The 20,333-nt window shown below is 40.7% G+C and overlaps 1 protein-coding gene across 8 annotated transcripts in view; it reads left to right on the forward strand.

The window, feature by feature from the left end:
- Positions 1 to 18,762, forward strand: part of LOC310899743 (uncharacterized protein) — a 28,114-nt gene extending 9,352 nt beyond the window's left edge. The window contains exons 1-5 of one of the 8 annotated variants that reach the window (XM_083836589.1): positions 4,916 to 6,648; positions 6,981 to 7,047; positions 11,067 to 11,145; positions 16,103 to 16,205; positions 16,806 to 18,762. In XM_083836589.1, coding sequence (XP_083692715.1) covers positions 6,645 to 6,648; positions 6,981 to 7,047; positions 11,067 to 11,145; positions 16,103 to 16,205; positions 16,806 to 16,861 — 309 coding nt within the window. In that variant the 5' untranslated portion in view covers positions 4,916 to 6,644 and the 3' untranslated portion in view covers positions 16,862 to 18,762. The other 7 variants (XR_014584608.1, XR_014584611.1, XM_083836590.1 and 4 more) reach the window with 7 other exon arrangements.
- The last annotated feature ends 1,571 nt before the right edge of the window (positions 18,763 to 20,333 follow it).

Consider the following 20,333-nt stretch of genomic DNA (forward strand, 5'->3'; position numbering starts at 1 on the left):
CCTTTATTCCCTGAGTAAAAGCTGAGATTTTCACATAATAACACAGTTCTGGTAACTAGAGCTTTAAGAAAAAGGTCAGATAATGTGACACTTGCAATAAAAGCTCAAGATTTGACAAAGCTGTATTTAGTGCAGTTCCCAGCTGAATGTGGATTTGCCATTAGGTGTTCAGTTTAAAGTACACTTACATTTATTCCAGGAAAGCTCTAATGCAACCTGTTCCTATTAGCTAAATAAAAGATTAACTTAATGCTGCCACTTATTTTAAAATTTACTGAAAGTATCAGTGGGAGAAAAAAAAAAAAGTGGCAAAGACTTCTGTAGACGAGTCGCTATAGAAATACTCAGTGTTGGCAAAACTCTGCTGCTCAGCGTTATTCATTAATATTCACAGTAGACTTGGCTAATTATAGTCTGAAGCTACACATCCTCATTTTCTTTTTTCCTTTTTGCTAATTTCACGGAATTTCTGTTGCTTTATCGGTCGGCTTGGCTTGCGTCTGTCCCTCTTCCTGAAAGCCTCTCAGCTGACGTGCAGCAGGAGCGTCGGCTCCCAGCTGGGGCTCAGGAGGGGATGTGCTGCTCAGAGCACGGCCATCGTGCCTGAGGGTACCGGCTTTTGGGACAAGTCCCAGGGCAGCAGGGACCCCCCAGCGTCTCTCAGCGTGCACGCCTTGTGGAGGGCGAGAGCTTTGAACGGGGACATCTGCCTGTGAGTGCTGTTGGTCTCTGTCCCGCCAGGTGTTAGATATCAGTGCAAGGCTCTCGTGGAAATTCAATGTCCTCACTCTTGTCACAGGGAGCAGTGCCCTGGACTGGCTGTATGTGGGACACCTGCTGCCAGGCTTTATCACCCAAGTGCTTCCAGCACAAGTGTGCAAAATGCACGGTGACAAATAATATGAACGCAAATTCTGGCAAGGAATTTACCTTGGCCCAGCTTGGATTAGGAGATTTTCTGTGCTCTGTAATGGATGGCAGGCCTTGGTGCCCATGGCACAGAGCACTAGTGAACACATGGATTAAAAAAGCTTAGAAACAATCTTTTTTTTTAAAGCTAAACCATATCTTTTGCCTCAAAAGACTTTACAAAGGTACCTATAACCCTTTCTGTGATGGAAAGGATTCTGCCACATGTTCTTCTTGAGAAAAGCAGAGAAATATGTCAAAATCGGTCAAAAAGAAGCTGTGCAAATAATGTTAGGTATTGTAAACAGGAACGTGAAACCATTTGTGGCCAAATTTGTGTGTATACTATATTCATAAAGACTCCTCTCAAAGGATGTTTTATTCCATTTTCCCTTATTTCACTACCGAACAAGGTCTTATTGCTTCTCATATACGCATCCTTGCTTTTTACCAGCACTGCTGATGCATAATGTGATTTCACATATTCTTGCATTTGTTTACCAAAATGTGTTTAAATTATTGAATCCAGTCCTGTATTAGCCTTTCAGCATGGGCTTCATTAAGCAGGAATATCACAGGATCTGACTCCTACCTCTGCTCCTTCCTTTTCTCTTGCTAATTAATCATTTTCATACCATTGATCAAATTTTGATGGTGAAAGACTGTTTTCCTGTATTCTGAAAATGCTCAGAGAAGCATTGCTGTAAAGGTCTGGTGTTCAGGGAAGGAGTGATTACTGGCTATGGCTAGCATCTAGAGTAGAGTAGCATCTACTGGAAATTAAATGAAATGACAGCTCAGAAATGAGAATTGCAATCAAATCTTGGAAATACAAAGGTGTCCACATCTACTCCTCAAATGCGAGCTTTCTGCAGCCTGCAGGACAACACGATTGGCAGAAAAACAAGCTGGATCAGTTCACGTAGCAAGTCTCTCTGGCATAGTCGTCACCCATGTTGTCAAGGCACCCAAATGGAGGAGAAGCCCTCCTGTGGGACAAGTCCGTGCCTAGTCCCCGTGGCCAGTGGCACTTCCTTTCCCGCCTTGACCAAGCCGCACAGTGAGAAAGGAGGAGGGGGTGGCCAGAGCTCCTGTATGGGGCGCACCCCAACAAGTGAGGTGCAGCCCAGATCTTTTGGCGTCGTTTCACAAAGGGAGCTTGTACCACGCGTCTGAAGCAAAGGAGGGAAGGTACTTTCACTAAGTGGGCTGCCATTGATTTTCATATGTTCATAGGTATTAGAGAAGGAAAAGACCTATTCAATCATCTAGTCAGTATAATCAGGGCAGAACTATTCCCTACTGGACATTTACTGGTGGTTTGTCAACTCTAGTTCAGGAAATTGAGTTGTAGTGTTCAATATAATGGATTCTAAATTTCCATTTAATATCAGTTTTCTTTGGTTTCTGCTTTTACATTAATGCATTGATGTGCTTTATATTGATTGACTTTTCTTAGTGTAATGAGAACAAAATGCCACTTATCATTTAAGTCATTTAACTCAAACTAGCAAGCTATCAAGCTAGCTCCTCCCAGGGGAAAATCATAATGGCTATAGCAGAGAGCCATGTCGATACAGAAGTGTTGGTAAGATGGATAATTCTACAAATGTTTTAATTTATTTCAAAACAAGGGTAGAGTTATACAGCTGAATACAACATCAAAAACTATTCAAACAATTACTTAAATCCTCAGCACTAATCTTGCCAGTCCTACTTGCCTTCCAGCTTCTTAATAATTTTATACATCTTATTTGCTCAACTGTCTTTTCAAAAACAGAGAAACTCTTCAAAATCATGTGAAACAATGCAAGCATAGTGCTAACCTTTGAGCCAAATCCCAACTGGGTTATAACCGCTGCACCATGGAGATCTGCTAGAGAAGGGCAGAATGAAGAAGAGTACGTCCATTGCCGTCCCTCAGTTCATCCAGTAAAATGGATGCTGCTTGTAGTGGATTATTCAGAGATGTCAATGTAGCAGCAGACAGTGTGAGAATAGGTAACAGAAGTAGGTTTTGGTCTTCACAAATGGGTTGTTGAAAAGATGCTGTGATTACTGCCATGTTACATTCCCAAAAATATAGATTGTTATTTAACGTGAGAAATATTACACCCCTGTAGCACCAGGCTGTTATAAATGTGTTCTGGATTTTGCGCGCGCACACACACACCCCAACTGTTCCACAACTGTTAGCCACTGGAAGAAAGCTCTGCACTTACACATCTGTAGAGCACAGATGTGGTGCAGCGTGAAGTGTAATCCAAAACTGCCAGAAGGCAATTAAAATGTTCCTATTCTTACTAAGACATCACTGGAATTATTTATAGCATTAATTTTGTATATTGGGTAACAGCTTTCCCTTTGTGTTGAGTAAAAAATGATCAAACTGGAAATACTGTACATCCTGTGATACATTCCTTGTGCTAAATTTTTATGAACTTTTAATAAGTTTGGGGTAACAAACTAAGGCAGATGATACGGTGTTTCTCTTTGCAGTATGATGCAATCTTTTTTAATTATGAATTTGTGGGGAGGTATGAGGAGGAGAAAACATCCAGATCCTCTTGTATTGTCTGCCATCACACTTACTGTATTGCAGTGGTCTACATCTAGCCTAGAGCATGCAATTATTGGCAAGAGCTTAGTTCTTACGTGGTGTTTCTCTGAGGTGTTCTAATCCAGGCTGAAAACATAAAAGCCTTAAGACCACTTCTGAATGTTAACAGATCTGTTCTCATTCTGTGCCAAAAAAAAAAAAAAAGTTCGTTACAGATTAGACTGTTGCAAGAGAATCTGAAGTGCAGTTAGACAAAACAGACTGCTGTCAGTGATTCTCTGCAGAAGGTGGAGAATCAGAAAATTTCCCATGGCTTCAGGCTATTTCCCTGGAAAGGTGTCAAAGACTGAACTGAGGAGAAGGTGCTTGGGAGCACAGCTAAGTCACGCTCCTCATTTCCAGAACTAATTATACTATTTACATATGGCTGCTCTCCAAGGAAAACAAATCTAGCCATGCTTTCTCCAGCCATCTTTCTTCCTTTCAGAAACTGCTTTTGAATCATCCCCCACAGTCTTATAAACAAAATTGGAAGGAAAAAATCAGAGCAGTCAGGCTGAAGGTCCCTGCAGCCCAATAGCCTCTTTCCAGCAGCGGCATGAGCAGGCTATGGAGAAATAAGAACAGCAAGTAAATATTGTACTTTCCCTGACGATGACTTTTTCAGATTAAGGAACTTCTTGAGCTGGTGCTGGCTGAACCTCCTGTTGGCCCAGAGATGCTGATACTAGTAGTGTCCTTGGACAGGCAGTGCCAGGGGCTTTCTGTGGAGGACCATATGTTAGTGCATTTTTTGTTTCTGGATCCTTTGCATGCTTGCAGAGGAAGACGCGTGGCAAACACTTGACCCTGCTCTGGTTCCTGCTTCGATCATCTGGGACCTCTGGCTTACCTCCTTAGCTAACCCATTTCCAGAAGGTAGAGTCTTAGCCTACCACATTGTTTGTTTGTTTTTCTACGTGTGATCATGCTCGTTGCCATATTTTGACTTTTTTTTCCCCATTTCTGCCATAGCTGTTTGAGACCAGAAGTGCATACGTAACAAGAACATCTTGTCCATTTGTCCATGCTAAGAGAGTAAGCTGATAGCAGCAACATTGACCTCAGGACTAAGATTTAAAAAATAAAAAAATAAAAAATAATCACTTTTTGTTCTTTGTTAAGTGGAGATAACAGACATAAAATTAGAAGACTAGAAGCAGCACCTGCACTGTGTAGCAGTCACCAGTGCTGAGAAACCATCTTAATGTGTAGACCATCCATTTTTGGTCTCCTTAAAATAAAAAGGATCTTCTGCTCCCATTCTTCATCCCCATTGCTGTTAAGAATCTTTCTCACAACTTTGTTATTTTGGGGTTAGAAACCTTTTTTCTTCATTTTTGGTCGAACTTCATTTGTACTCAGCTTATATCACTTGTTCTTGTTACCTTTAATCAGACTGGAATATTGAACAACTCAGCTCTGGATTTTGTTCTCCTGGCTGGTCAAATCTTTAGAAAGAGTGTCTGCAGTTATAAAAATGCTTCCAAATTTGTATACAATTGGCAAACTGCTATATCTTTGTTTCTGAAAAAAAAAAAAAAAAAAAAAAACACTTTCCTGCTTGACATGTCAAGTGCCATTTTTTCCAATGGCACAGGACAATCGGTTTCAGCTATGGTGATCTTCTCAAAAGATGATGTAAAAACTTCTTATACCCATGAGCAAAATCTGAAGTTGCCTCCTCAGAATATGATTACATTTGGGATTTTTTTTAGTACACAAAATCTGCCGCCCTGTGGTTTAGCTGCTACTGTTGTTATTCTAGTAGTACTCTTGAGTCTGTCTATGAGGAGTCTGAGTTCAACCTCTGATCAGAGATGGCCAGAGCACTTCGAGAATGGGGGCTGTTCAGTTAGTTTATTAGAAAATAATTCACTTTAATGCAAAGATTTTCATCACATGAGAAATAGATGCTTTTCCCTGTTGTCTCTGGTTTGTCGGCAGTAGGCCCACATTCACAAGGAAGTTTGATGGGGCAAGCCCTGTACCACTGCCACCTACTCAGCCCCCTCAGCGTTGCTCCAGGCCAGCCGACCCCAAGCAGACATTTTGGAGCCTCGCTGTTTACCATGACCCTGCACACAGAGGACGGAGCCCACCCGTGTGGCACGTTCCCCGGTGCGCTGGGCCCTGTCGGGGCTGTGACTGCAATGCCGCTGGCCGGGCCCATGCCAAAGGTGGGTGGCTGCCGGCAGGCTGGTCCTTGGGGGTGATCCTCCTGCTCTTGAGGCGGCTCAGTGCTTTGTCAGACGCCTGGTGATGTGGCATTTATGGTGCTACTGCACCGACGTTCTCCATGAAGGAGAAACCCCAAGTTTGCACCTGGCACAAAACACAGGTAAAGCCTCTGACCGGTGGCGGGACGTAACAGGAGAAACAGAGACAACTTTCCAACTAGAAACACTTAACCGCCCTAGAAACCTCCAATGAGTGTTTACACTCTCTCGTTTTAGGCAACTTGATCTGCTTATTTTAACCTCAGAGTTAGTACAGACAAGCCCCGGAGAGCCATCAATCAGAGCGCTCTGCCTGCCAGCACGAGATGGATGCCTGCTCGGCCTGAACCACTGCTCAGACTGTGCCCGGGCCCTGAGGGGCAGCACGGTGTGCGGGCGCGTCGCCTGCCTCCCCTCGCCCCGCGGAGCGCCGGCAGCTCGGCCGGCAGGCCCTGGGGGAGCTCCAGGAGGCTCTGCCGCTTGTCCCGTGCCTTGCCGCTCACCCGGCAGCCTCTCCTCACCACGATCCCCCTGTTGTCTTGGTATGCTGAGCGTCTCCTCAGGCTGTTCCCCGATAAGATCGAGCATGTGCTGGGTAATGATGTGGGGCAGGCTCGTTCCTCACCTTGCCGAAAGAGATGAAGCTAGTGGAGGTTTTGCAATGTGGTATATAACGCAAAAAATATGCCAGTGGGTGGCAGAGAGCAGTGCTTAGTCACTCGATATTAAGCAACGCAGGGCAAGACGAGCGATGATGACCAAGTTCCTGGGGATGCCAGGTTAGGTAACCATGTGGAGGCAGGGACACGCTGCGGCATGGGAGCCCTCAGCTGAAACACACGGGCACATGCGCTTGTGTCCGCAGGGACACCCTGGCCCTGGTCAGAGGCAAGAAAGATGAGCTCTTCACACTGACAATGGGTAAATGCACCTCAGCGCCTGGTTACTCACCTAGAAAACATGAGTAACAAGACAAGACTGTGAAAGTTTATCTTAAAACAGAGAGAGAAACGTAGCTGGCTATTCCAACAAACCCAATTCATTTTTCCTGTACTTTCTTAAATAAGGATGTGTCTTTTATTAAGTAAATGTTAATTATCATTCCGATTTCCGTCAGCGTTGAAATTTTGTTTGTTTTCTTTTAAGACTAGTAACAGATACTACATTGAGCTGAAATTCAGCAGGTATTTAAAAGCAATCTCTTGTATACCTTCAGCTACATATTTCTTTTTCCATATTCCCTTCCAAAATAGTACCGTATTCAGGCATGGACAGAGGATTTCCTCAGATGTCCTTATCAGAAAACACTAAAAGCGGAAGGTAGGCGGTAATTCATTCATGCTTAGAGAATTTCCTATAAAGCTGTTGCATAAAACCAAAATTATAGCAGTTGGAATTACTTGAGAGTTGATTTGATTATATAAAAATGCATCAATGGTTTCAGATTTTCTATTCCCGGAGACAGAAATAGTCAGAGTTTTAGCTAATCTTTCTTACCTGTGGTTTTGGAATAGCCTAGTGTTACAGATACTAGAATCAAAAATAAGGCTGTGGTTAGCACCGAAGCCAGGTAGCAGAGTCTTGGGGGGGGGGGGGGGGGGGAGGAGCATATTGTGACAGGGAAAAAAGCATATTGTGAGAAACTGTGAGAGGGTCAGATGTGTGAACTGTCAGTCTTAGGTGGAAAAATACACCGAGAAAGCTTCTGGAAGTAAGTTAGAGATGGTTTTAGTGCTCCCTGGGATTGTGCATGTGGGGTCCCATCCCGTGTCACCTGAGCTTATGAGTAGTTCAATTCCAGGCACCTGGCCGCCAGAGATTTAGGAAAGCATGGTCTTTAAAAAAATGTTAACAGTTATTGGGAACACAGAGTAGAAGTGTTGACTTCTTTCTCTACTTCTGCCTAGCTTTTTTGGTTTTGCACCTTCACACTGAGCTTGTCTGCTTTAGCTTACTGGCTTTACCTTTCCTTTTAAAGGGAAATAGTTTGGAGAACATTTTGGTAGGCATGATTCTTGGGTCTCAGCAGAAATGGTAGATTAATCTTTGCATGTAAATGAGAAAAAAAATAATGCTTTATTGAACAAATGTTGAGTAGACACCTCAGAAACGTGTTTACCACTAGGCTGCTGGGCTCAAATGAGAATTTCTAGTCAAAATGAGGTATGAGAAAGAGGAGAAATGATCGAGCCGTTCCAGACCAGGCAATATCCTGGTTACGTTATTCACCTGGAACTAGGTCATTTAGGATCCTAATTTGGAACTAGAACTGGTTGGGGGCTATAGATATTTATATGATTTATGTAATAATGCTATAGTTACTTTTTTCTTTGAATGGAGCTGTTTAATTTTGCATGGGTGCATCAATATTCATTGAGCCAGAGACTGCAAATTACTCTATTCCAGTTAGTTATTTTTGCCAAAAAATGAAGACAGAAAACTGCAATTCTCATAGTTGGTTTCACTCTGCACTGAAACAGAAGCAAGCATTTCAAGGGACAGTGAAAATTACATAAAAGACAGTAGAAGAGCCTTAGGATAAACTGTGTCCTGGGGGTGAGTAGTGTGCTGCCCTCAGACACCGTAGATTCCCTCCCTGCTTTCCACCGCCTGTGCAGAGACTTGAGCGTGCGTCTCCTGGGGACTTCCCTAGCCACACAACTCCTGGGTATCCTGGTGTCTCTCTGTTTCATTCTGGGTTACCATTAAAAAATTTAGATGTCTTGGTTTCACCTTGCTTCAAGTAAAACCAACTGCCAAGCTTTGTGTTTCTTTTTTGTTGTTCTTAATGAAGTTCCATCTATTTATTTATTTATTTTAATGAAGCCTGCTTCTTTGCATTTGCTTCTAAATGCACCAGGATCTTGCTGGAGTGCAAGAGACGGGTTCTGGTTTTTCTGGTTTTTCTCCTTCTAGAAAATCCTTCACACTTAAGCACGATAAAAACCTGTAATCTCTCTTTTGGCATTTGAAACATCTTATGTGACCTTTAATAAAAGTACGGCTATAGAAATCTGCACAATACTGCTGGACTTGAGGGTGATAGATTGGGCTAGGGCTTCTTGTGGTTCTCCTCCACAGCAATTCATGTACTGGTGCATGTGCATGTGGCATGGCATTTCCACCATCGCAGCAGAAAATAATTCCGTTTTGAAGGGGAAGCTGCTAACTGAGCAGACTTAATGGTGAGTTCAGGAGAAAAAGCTACAAGAAAAAGACCAGGAGGTGAGCTTGCTAGAAGACAGGAAGCGTCATTCCTCGTTGTCATCAAGATGCTTGCACAAAGGGGAGAAGTTGAGCCTCAAGCAGCTGGTACAGCTAGGCTCCAGCACGTGTTATCACTGAGGAGGAGCAGCTCAGGCTTTGTGCTCCGGGAAAGTGTCCCTCAGCAGGAGGGACTTGCCCTTGATTGTCTTAAGAACGAAATCACAGAAACAAGGTGAAGTATGTCACTGAGTATTTTGGACTCTGTCCTGCCTTCCTGTGAAGCAGAGGGTTGGTGCATCCAGCTACTGATGGACTCATCTTGCTCTGCTTCGTGCATCACCCACCCCATAAAAAACGTGTTGTTAATGCATAAGAATACTCTTTCACCTGAAAGACATCATAGAATGTTTTACAGCCATCTATTTAGGACGATGATTTTGAGGATTATTACACCTTCAGAATACGGGATGTTTCACTATGTGTTAGAGCATTCTGTGCGTGTTAATATATGGTGAGATTTAATGTTTGAAGTATGTCTTGACTTTAAAAAGAGTCAATTCTCAGAATGAGAACAAAGATAAAACAATAAATCTCACCATTATGGTTATGCTTAATATTAATTTTTCTTTTTTATTCCAGCTAACTCACCTTTTCCTTTTTTTAAGCTAGAATCTCTGTAGCAGTAGATATCTAAGCATGCTGCTAATGAATGTAATTGAAATGTTCTTAATTAAACTTTCTGAGGAGTTCCCTTCTTCTCAGGAGATAAGCTTTAGAGAGAGGTCTCTGGGCACAGCAAGTAACCTGCAGAAAAGTAGGACTTTTCGCATCCACTCCACTCAAGTCCCTGTGAGTTTTCTAAGACAAGCATAGCATAAGTAGAAAGCAGCCTTTTGCCTTTGTGAGATTCCCACCTGGAAAACAAAGGAAAATTCAATGGATAAATATGATGCTTATGACTGCTGCTGGTACATTCGTTATTGACCCAGGTCAACCTCAGTGAACAGGTTGTATTACAAAACAAGGCAAACTGAGTGAGCTTAGAGAGACACTGTCTCCAGTTGAATGTTGCCAAAACAAAACAAAAAAGAAACAACAACAAAAACTTGTGTTCTAAAATTGATGCTGTTCTTTAATAGCATGCGTTAGCTTTAATGATGCAGTTCTCTCAGCTGTGGAGGAAAGAAGCAGCAGTTGGACAACCTTAGCTGGCCCTTCTTCAAGTTTAATATTCTTTCCTAGTTTTCTTGTGTGGCTCATTGCAAAAGCCCTATTTATTTCTCACTAAACAGAAATGGCAGGGCGCGGAGGAGAGGCAGTGTGTTTGCACTCCAGAGGACAGGAGCTGGCTGTACTCTTTTTGAACTACCATAAATTATAGCAGCACAGGAATGAGATGAAAGTTACTCGTAGCCCTTCCTGCATAGTTAAGAGAGAGGTTTTTATTTTCCCCATTTTATTGTGATACCAGTCCCCCATATTTGTCGTCACAACACTCACAACACCTGAGTAAAGGGGATAAAGCCTGGATCTCATCAGGGTTTCTCTATGTAAATCCATCCTGTGTGTTTGCCAAAATAATTCTAGAGAGGGGATATCTTTGGGTCCCAGATTTATTCAAGATTCTAGGTCTGCTCATCTGCTTATTTTTTCATTTTTATCATTTTTATTTTCCTTTGTGTTCTTAAAAAAGCATTTTACTATAATTTGCTTTCTTACTTTTTGAGTACATTTACTTGGTATACAAAGAATTTCTAGATGTTTTCATAAAGTTCACTTTCTAACTGTGTAAGCCAAAACCAGACAACATGACAAGTTTGAAATGTAAGTTCGCATAGGTCTTTCTGAAGAATAAAAAATATTATTAATTTCAGTGGACTCTTGTATTTCAAGGTCATTTTAAAAAGGAGAGAGATGAAAGACTACTTTTGCAAGGGTATTTATATCGTATGGATGAGACTATATGGAGAAATATTTTCAAACTAAATAGTTACATAATTTGACAGAGACAGTTGCATTGTACCCTGTAGAGTGTTGTAGCTAGGATTAGGTAAATGTACAAGTACATGTAAATTCTTTCCTATTTGATGAAAAGGATAAAACTAATTGGCCTTGTGTCTGTTCCCTTGTAGAGGTCTTTGCCTTGCTGGGCGTACCCACTCCCGCTCTGCCATGGTTCATGTAGTAAAGCTCAACTACTTGTGGATGAAGGTAAGGCTTGGTGTTGGAAAGCTTCTAGAGCAGCTTCCCAGAGGAAGTGTTGGAAATTTGTTTGAAAATACTGGAACTGAATGTTGACAAGGCAGGACAGACGAGAAGCTCTGATGTCACAACAAGCAGAATTAAAACACAGGTACCGGTCTTGAGGTTCTATCTGTTGGAGACTTATGTAGCTTAAAAGACAGGTGTATCCAATTGAAAGACAAAATCTCCAAGGCAGAAGATAGACTTAGATTTTCTGAGGTGAACAATTAACTATTTTAACTCCTGTCCTGCGAGGAGAAAGGGAAACTATGAGTGAAAGTGAGGCTGATGTTTATGAGCCTTGGAAGTATTAGCTCTGAGGCTTTTTGTCAGGAGAGGAAGATGCCAAAGAGAGAGCCTGCAACACGCTTTCTTTCAGAAGTACAACGGGGCTATGGGAAGAGCTTGTACTGAGCTGCAAGCACTCCTGCTTTACCGTGGGAAAGGCTTTCCTCCCAGGTCACTTCTAGCAGCTGCGGAAATACAGGCACAAAATAACTCATCCTAGAGAAAAATGGATAGTGTGGTAAATCAAATTTGATTTGCCAGAAGTGAGGTTATGATGAAGAAGGAAGGAAAGCATGTGATTACCATTACTGATGCTTTCTGCTCTGCAGAGGGCAAGGGAAGCATTACCACTTGGTAGTGACAGTGGCATTGGGATTGCTGCTTTTGAGAGCCCACCTGTCACGCTGTGCTACACGAAGTGGATATAGACAGACAAAAATGATGCATGATGCAGCTGTCTCCAAAGCCACAGTGGTCTTGCATGTGGATCAGGAAATCCAGTCTCTTGCTATTTCAGGAACCATGTCCTAACCCCTTTCATAAATGAGATGATCTTCCTTGTAAAGGCCTGTTTCTGTGTTGGTTTTTTTGTTTGTTTTTCCCCCTCTCCTGTTTCAACTCCAAAAGTTATTCAGAATCAGATTTCGGTAAGGACAGAGAACTTGTTCCTAATTCTTAACTTTAGTACTGGCTAATTTGCATCTATTTGTTGTCACAGTAAGATTTCCCTCCCTTGACCCCCAGTATACACTCAAAGAAAGTAGTTCTCTTTTCCCTGCTCCTTGTTAAGTTAGGCTTTTCTTTCCCCTAATCACCCAAGCAGTCTTTGTTTCCATCTGTTACAAATCATTGATTTTAATGTTTGATGGAGCAAGGGACACTGGAGTTAGGTGGGTTTTTTCTTTGTTGGTGTGGTTTGTTTTTACAAAGGTTGAAGGAATGTAGTTTCCTTGCTATTAGAGGAACTCACCTCTCAGTTTCTGGTATTAGAATCTGACTTTCAGCTTGTTATTGCTGATACTTTTTATGTGGGTGCTCCTCAGAAGGCCAATTTCATACAGAAATATTTTCACTGAATTGCAAGGCTAAAACCTATGGGGCAAGCATCACTGAAACCACAGAACAAATAGGACTTAGGGAACACAATCCCAGTCTGTAAACACTAGCACACCACTCTGGTTAAAGTATTTCAGTTCAAAGGTGCAGAAAAACATTAAAATGGTTCAAAAGTGCTTAAGTCTCCAAATCTTGCTGTCTTGCAGCTGTACTCTAGGTTCCTTCATCATTCGTTTTTGGTTTTAACTGAAGTTCTAAATTTCATGAATTTACAAGCTGTCATGGAAATTCACTTTGTCATAGGCTGAAAAAAAGTAGCAGTTGAATGTATTCATAAACCCCTTTTATTGGCTTCCTACACAAATTTAATTTCAGTCCTTCAGCTGAAATGTAAAACACAAGGAAGTACACTTTAAGAAAACTAAAATCCCCTGTTACTACAATGTACACATGCAAAAAAAATGAATGTTTCAAATTTCATTCTGTACTTACTACTAAAATACAGCTTCACAAATCATATTACGAATTGAATCGCTTCTTCCGCTGTTTAACCAAAACCATAAAAAATAAAATGTCAAATCAGTTGTAATCCTTTATTCCTTGAGCATGAAGAGCACTTTTATCACCAAATTACGAAATATTTTCCCATGTGCATAATGCTCTCCCCATATGTGTAACTACAAAGCAGATCAGGAGGAAACAGGAAAAGATAAAGTTGGACAAATAAGATGTATTTCTCCATTCAAAATGCATTACTAAACACAGAATCTGGAATAATTAGCAGGTTTTTATACTCAGAAACAATTTTAATATAAATTATATTGTAAGCTGGGGCCCAAGCATGAAAACATTAAAGAATATGAGGTTATTTTATGCATGTGAGTAATTCCTCTTGAGAATATTTGCAAGATTAGAAAACAGAATAACACGATAAAATAATATGGGAGAAGATCATATTATTTCTGTTCAGGCTTATACCAGTTAGCTACTACTAATGTAGTCTAGTTAACATTAGTCAAATTCACTGGCTTCATAAAGATGATAAAATAGATACTTTACGAAAACAAAATTAATCTACCTGTAGTACTATCAGATTGGCACTTTTGATGGGGACACTTTTGATGGGGAGAGGAAAGACTGGCTAAAGACTCCATTTTAGGACATGATCAATATATATTCTTCAAAATATAGAAAGTAATTCTGAAATTCTTTATTGATATGGAGATAATATACTAATGGTATATAGCACACTGCCCATGCAAAGAGGCAGCATACCTACCTGATACCTGGTCAGAGTGGTCCAGTCCTATTGCTACTGCAATTAATAGCAAAACTCCTGGGACCACAGGAACTAAACCCTGTTTATGTTGCTCCTGCAGTGATAGATACCAATGAGCCAGACCCTTGGAGAAAGGAAGACTATGTAGAGCTTCATCAACAAGTCCTCTGGCCCTATGCAAGTCTACAGAAAGATAATGTTTTAACATCTGAATGTTTTAAAAGGAAGTTACACGTTTACACATTAAATGCTTATCTCTGAGCTTTAAAAGTGCAGCGATGTGTGTTAGCACACTTCTTGGAGCTCATTACATTTCAGTGATATTACTAAAAACACAGTCAACATCTCTGAGACTTGCATTCCTTTCTGTACAAAAGGACCTCATTATGAGGAGCTAGACAATCTGCTGGAGATCCGAAATGGTGTATGCGTTTTTGCAAGCATAAACAGTTTGACAGTAATTTCACTTCAATGTTATGTTAGCAGTTTGTATCCGTTTTACTACAATCAGACCTTTGAGAAATGGTATTTACAAATCATTTTTTGGTCAAAAGCATTTGGCGAAAAAAGTCTCTTTACAAAGCCAGAAATTTATTACGTAGCACACAGCCAAATCCATCTGCTCTTCAGTCCCAAATATATATCTTAATTGTATTCAAATTTTCTCATTTGCACAAAAGGAGAGCAAGAACCACCTTAAAGAACTTGAACGATCTGCTGGGGTTTGGTCCAACTCCCACTTAGGTCAATGGGACACATTTAATGACTTACGCAGAGCTGTACTCCATGTCTAGTACACAGGATGTAACAGAACACTTTCAGATCTTAGGAGTCAAACCAGTGTTTTCTAGAGACTTTTCTCATCCAAGAGAGGTTTGTTCTGAGATGGTTCATCTAAAGGTACACAGAGAAATGGTGCGTGGCAGAAGAACTAGCCGAAGAGCACCAGAGTCACCAAAAGCCTCAGATGTAGCCTGAGACAGCAGAGAAATTACCACAATGCAGGGAAAGGAGCCAAAAGGTGAAATTAAATTCCAGTTTGGATGCTTACAAGGTCCTGAACTGCACAGATGCTTATTCTGTACTGTGACCCTTTGCTGATCGTAACAGTTCATCTGCTCAGGATAGCTATTCTCAAAAGATGTGAAATAGCAAACTTTGTATTTCCTGATGAAGATGTAAAATGTAAGATTTCATATAACTCTAGTGAGCTGAGGTTCCTGCTCAGTTGTTTTCATCTGTAAAGAAGAAAATCTTTTATACGTACTGTAGAAAAAATATATTGTCTTGATAACTTAGAAGTCTACTCTGTTTTATAAGACATCGAAAGCATTGCATATTACCAGTGATTGTCTAATATGTCATAAAAATATTTTGCCATGATTATTTTGCAGGTATGATTATATATTTATTGTGGAAATTGGGATCTTCCTTAAGTCTCTTTATTAAAGGCTTCGTAGACGTTTTTATTACATTTTAGGGGGAAGCAATGACCTACTCCCTTACAGCACAGTCTAAATTCAATAAAAGCTGATCCCTGGAATTCACTGTTAACTCACGCCTGTATTTGTGCAGGACACACAGTGAATTTGCAGCTGTCACCCCTTTCCTACTCAGAAAGCCCTGCCAAGCTGAAGTGAGAAGAAGAGCATACTGCAGAGGCAGAGTTTCTTCTTTTGACCACCCTTCCCACAGGCTGAGGGCACGCGTTGCTGCCAGTGATGAAAGCAGAGGGAGCCTCAGCATGTTTATTTTCTTGTTTCAAAAGGCTGTTCTGCCAAGTCTATTTTGGGTAGTTTTAGTTCAACGCTCGTTCTTTTTTAAAGTACACTCAAATCTTTAAGGGTTCAAGTAACTTTTTATAAAGTGAAATGAGACGTTTCTAATGTTGCCATCTGTTTGCCCATCACTTTTTCTTGTACGGTACTTTAAAAGGACACTAAGCAAAGCTCTTGAAAGGCGGGCATATGTTGCTAGCGCAATCTTAACTCTATGACTGCACAGAACAACACAACCTGATAGCAGTTTTCTTAAAAACCTCCCTGTCCCATCTAAGCTGAAGTTAAACAGCTTGTGTTTCAGCTGAAATTTGCTGATTAGCACAATTTCATTCCCTGGGCGATTTCAATTGCGTACCACTGAAAACGTGCTTGTAGGTGTACCAGCTTAATTACTGCCCCATCACCACTTGCATATGGGAAGTGGTAAATTTTGTCATGTTAGTGCTTGAAAGGAGTTTTTGGTTTGTGTAGAATATTAAAGAAAACACAAAAAAGACAAGGTTTTGTTTTGCTGTCACAGATGAATTTAGTAGACAGAAGTCTGCTGTCCTTAAGAAGTGATGGTGAAGGGGTTCCTGTGAAGCGGTACGGTGCAACATATGCTTACTGCATCATACAACAGGGTGAGTCTGTCTTATCTATATGAGGCCTTTCCCAGCTACTTTACATTTTACTAAGAAGGAACATCTGCAAGATCAAGTACTCTCCTCTGGAGGAAAAAAAAAAAACATATTTGTTTTGGAGTATTAATGTTAATTAGCATCTAGACACATTATTGACTTTCCAGTTTGACTCTGCTTCCTCTGTCAACGTTGTCATCAGTAAATAACATTTTCATCTACAGACAAGGCCAGGAGAGCAGGAGGGAATGAAAAAGACAAATTTTCCAAAAAGCAGAATAACAGACAGGGCTTTCTTATATGTCTTGTATATGCTCCCACATTTTCCAGGAGTGACTAGCAAAATTCTGAGACAACTCACGTAGTCAAGTTTTATGTGGAAAAAATAAATGGCATTGAGATTAGGTGGCACTTGCCAAAATGCTGGGCTCTGTCTACATGTTAATCAACCAGTGTGTGAGGGAATAATCAACTGCATACTTTGTAATAGGTAACAAAGCAAAAATCTGTTCTGTCATGTGAAGACTGAAAAAATTGCAAGCATGTGCATGACCGAAAAGGTACCAGGTTCTTCAATATGCATAAACCACTGAATTTTGACAGGGACAGCAGCAATCAATCACAGTGTGTGGCAGACCATGAAACTCACTCTGGACTAGGCCAATGAATCAAAATACTGCTGAAATTGCAAATACTAATGCAACTGTCAAGGACTTAAAGTAATTAAATTCAGTGGTATTAAAGCAATAAAATTCTACCAACATGGTAGTCCTGAGGCAAAGGAATGTCTTAATAACCTAAAAATTGAATTTGCACTCTCTTCACTGCCCCGAATCATAAATAAATATCGTGGTTAATTCTGCCTGTCAGGTTTCCAAGGCAGACTTTGTTTTTTTTTTTTGTGGACGACAGATTCCTCTGCAATTTTCCTAAGCATATGCTGTGTCCTGACACCCGTTTCTAGCCGATTTTTTTTCACTCCACAACAGTGTACTGTGTTACATGATTGCCATTTCCCCCTTAAAGGCAACTGGACACACATGTACTTTCTATAGCGATTAAGTAGGTAGCTATTTGAGAAAATACGCTTTCAGTTTGGATTTAACATTTGCTTAATAATGCTAGTACTTTGAGATCATCCTGGACCATGTGCATTTGAAATACGTGCATAAATGCTGTAGGTATGTGATTTGTATCATCTGTTCATTAAAACAATGCACTAATTAGACCTGTTGCATTTCTAAAGTTGTTATTGGGACTACGAGATTTTAGAAAACTATGCTCTAACGTTTTCTGTGGCATCTAAACAATCTTAGAGTCCCTCCTTGTGACTCAGTTCATATCAGCAAGATGAGAAGGAGAATAATACCCAGCTACAAGACCACTACGGACTGGTCCTGTTAACACAAGTACACCTATACACGTGCATAAGTCTATACACATGAAAAGTAACTTTCCAATATAACTAAGGCATAAGTTTACTCACTGGTAGAATTGTAATAAGACAAAGCTATCTTTAATCCATGTGCATTTTCTTATTTTTATGATGGCTTTTTTTGATTTAGCGTGTATAAGCTAAAGGTAAATGAAGCTAAACCAAGTGAAGCTGCTCTTGAATAAAAAAAGTTCACATAAGAGATGTTCATGAGAATGACCTCTTGCACAGTTGTAAATAGCCTCTCTCTCTCTTGAGATTCTTCAGCCTGAACCTTGCAGCTGAGCAGAAGCCTGAAAGAAAGTGAACAAAGTTTCTTGAACCACTCATATTCCTGCAATTTCCCTAGACAGTCACAGAGCATATTCCATCATATTTGCATTCCCTATCCACCTGTGTCTCTAATGCCTTGAATAGAATAGAAGGACTGTCTGTTAGACACTATTATAAAAATATTATGACCTTATTAATTAATTTATAAAGAAGGCTTATCTTCTTACTCAGTTATGGATTAACTTCTTACACACTAAAACCTCTCACCTAAAATAAGCTGCGCATTCATTCCAGGTTAGCTTACACTGGAGACTGATTTCCATTTTCTTTTGGACTGCTAATGCAACTGTTTTCCAATGAGGACTTGGGCTATATTGCTTGATTATTGATAGTCCTTCAACAGTAGTGTTACTGCATACATAAAAGACCTGCAGGATGTGCTTGCTCCCAGGAGGCCTACTGACATATGCTAACACCTAGGCTAATTCATCAATGACAATAGAAGTAAAGTACAAGATTTCACAAGCTTGACTGACACAGACAATGGGGTCTAAACTAATAATTTCATTACTGTTAGCAAAATACATCAATTGAAGTTTAATGCTTAGGTCTTCCATACTCCTCAGCCACTACTGTGCAAATCCGTTTTCCTAGTTATTCAGGCAGAGCAGACCCTTGCTGTTTGAGAATCACTTTTGGGACCTGTTTTTCTTCCAGAAGCTTACCAGAATAAGGATTTCCTAGGATGGCATGAATAGTTTGTCTTGTTAATGCAGAATCTGCCAGCATCCACCTAAGCTTTTAATTTCTCTTGAGAAAAATATAGCTTGCTGAAGACTCAGCAGTTCACTCCCTCCCCCCACTCCTTTTTTTTTTTTTTGGGGGGGGGGGGCAGGCAGGGGGATGGTCAGGAGTAGAATTCTGACTTACGTAGTGGGTATTTCTTTGATTCAAATACATCTTGTTATTTTCAAAGACAAACATGCACTAAAATACTTCTGTCATACTAACGCCTAGCTTTGTAACTTAGGCCTCACTGCCTAAATACAGCACTGTGCCAAAATGTTGCCTTAGAAAGGAAAAAGCAAGCAAGTGGGTATGCATCCTTTTATTTTCCTGTATAATCTGATAATCTGAAGCTTTATTTTCCTCCCCTCTTCGTGGTCCTCCACTGGCATTCCATTTCTTCTTCCACCAGAATATCAATCCTGCCATTCTTTGGCTCTACTGGAAAACACAGAAAAGGTGCACATGCCAGCTTTTAGCTTGCTGCTTTTTTTTTTTTTTTCTTCAGAAAGGACAGCAATGTCGAATTTTATACAAGTTTTCTCTCTCGGATATTTTTCATTTGGTTGAGTTCTGTAGGTGCTATGAAAAAGCAAACACTAAAAAGACTAAGACACCACCTCAACTGCTTCTTTTCCGTTCTTGTGTAAGATTATAACCCAACTCATTTTCCTACTAAACACGGGGATTTTGTGGAGAAGAGACCTAGCTTTCTCAAGGAAAAGATAATCAGAGAAAGTAATTTCCCTTTTGGGAACAAAGAACAAACAGAAATGAGTAAATAGTACATCATTGGCACTCTTTATTGGATTGCAAAATAAAAACTAAAACTTCTGTTCTTTTGCTTGTTTTTCCCACATGTATAAATCAGTGCAAGGTCCTAGAGCAATATGGTTTAAGCTTGACGGTGTTATGAAGAAGACAGCGGAAGCACTGCATAAAATTCACTTTTTGTATTTTCTTATTCTCATAATGTCGTATTTTAGACCACAGAGGTCTGAATCCATTGTCACTCACTAGGCCTAGAGGAAAGGTAAAGCAACTGCCCTAACTTCTGAATCTTTAGTCTTTACTAAAGTCAAAGTAATGCCAAATTAAATATGCATTCAAATACGTATTCTTACCAGCCATCTTTTGGAAAAACGTTATGTTTTTGAAATATTGCTTAACACTCAATTTTCTCCATGGGTTTATCTGTCCAAAGTCAGAGCAAGCTATTTAAAGTTTCAATCACTTGTAACTGAGTGGTAGTTTCTGCACCACTGTGACAGAAACATCTGGGTTTTATTCCAGAAATATTCTGCAGTTCCAGCTGCTAAAACACTTCTTGCCGGAAACAAGTCTGTGAGGATTTAATTTTGTTCACCTGCGGAATTCCATTCGCGTGACCTTTTCACTGAAACACGCACGCGGCATCCTTCAAACCGAGAGGACCTGCCATTAAAACGAGTTACAGAGCGGAGGGAGCACATCGCCGCCGCATTCACTGACACCGTGAGACCCGCGGGAGCTCTCTGCTTTCAGAGCAGAGCGCACAACCCGCAGCCGACACCAAAGCCAGGCAGCAGGCAGGGCCAGACCCTGGGAAGCGGTGGAGTCACCGTCCCTGCGGGTGTTCAAGGAAGGGCTGGACGCGG

The sequence above is a fragment of the Anser anser genome, assembly GCF_964211835.1.
Source record: "Anser anser genome assembly, chromosome: 5".
NCBI classification, from domain to species: Eukaryota; Metazoa; Chordata; class Aves; order Anseriformes; family Anatidae; genus Anser; species Anser anser.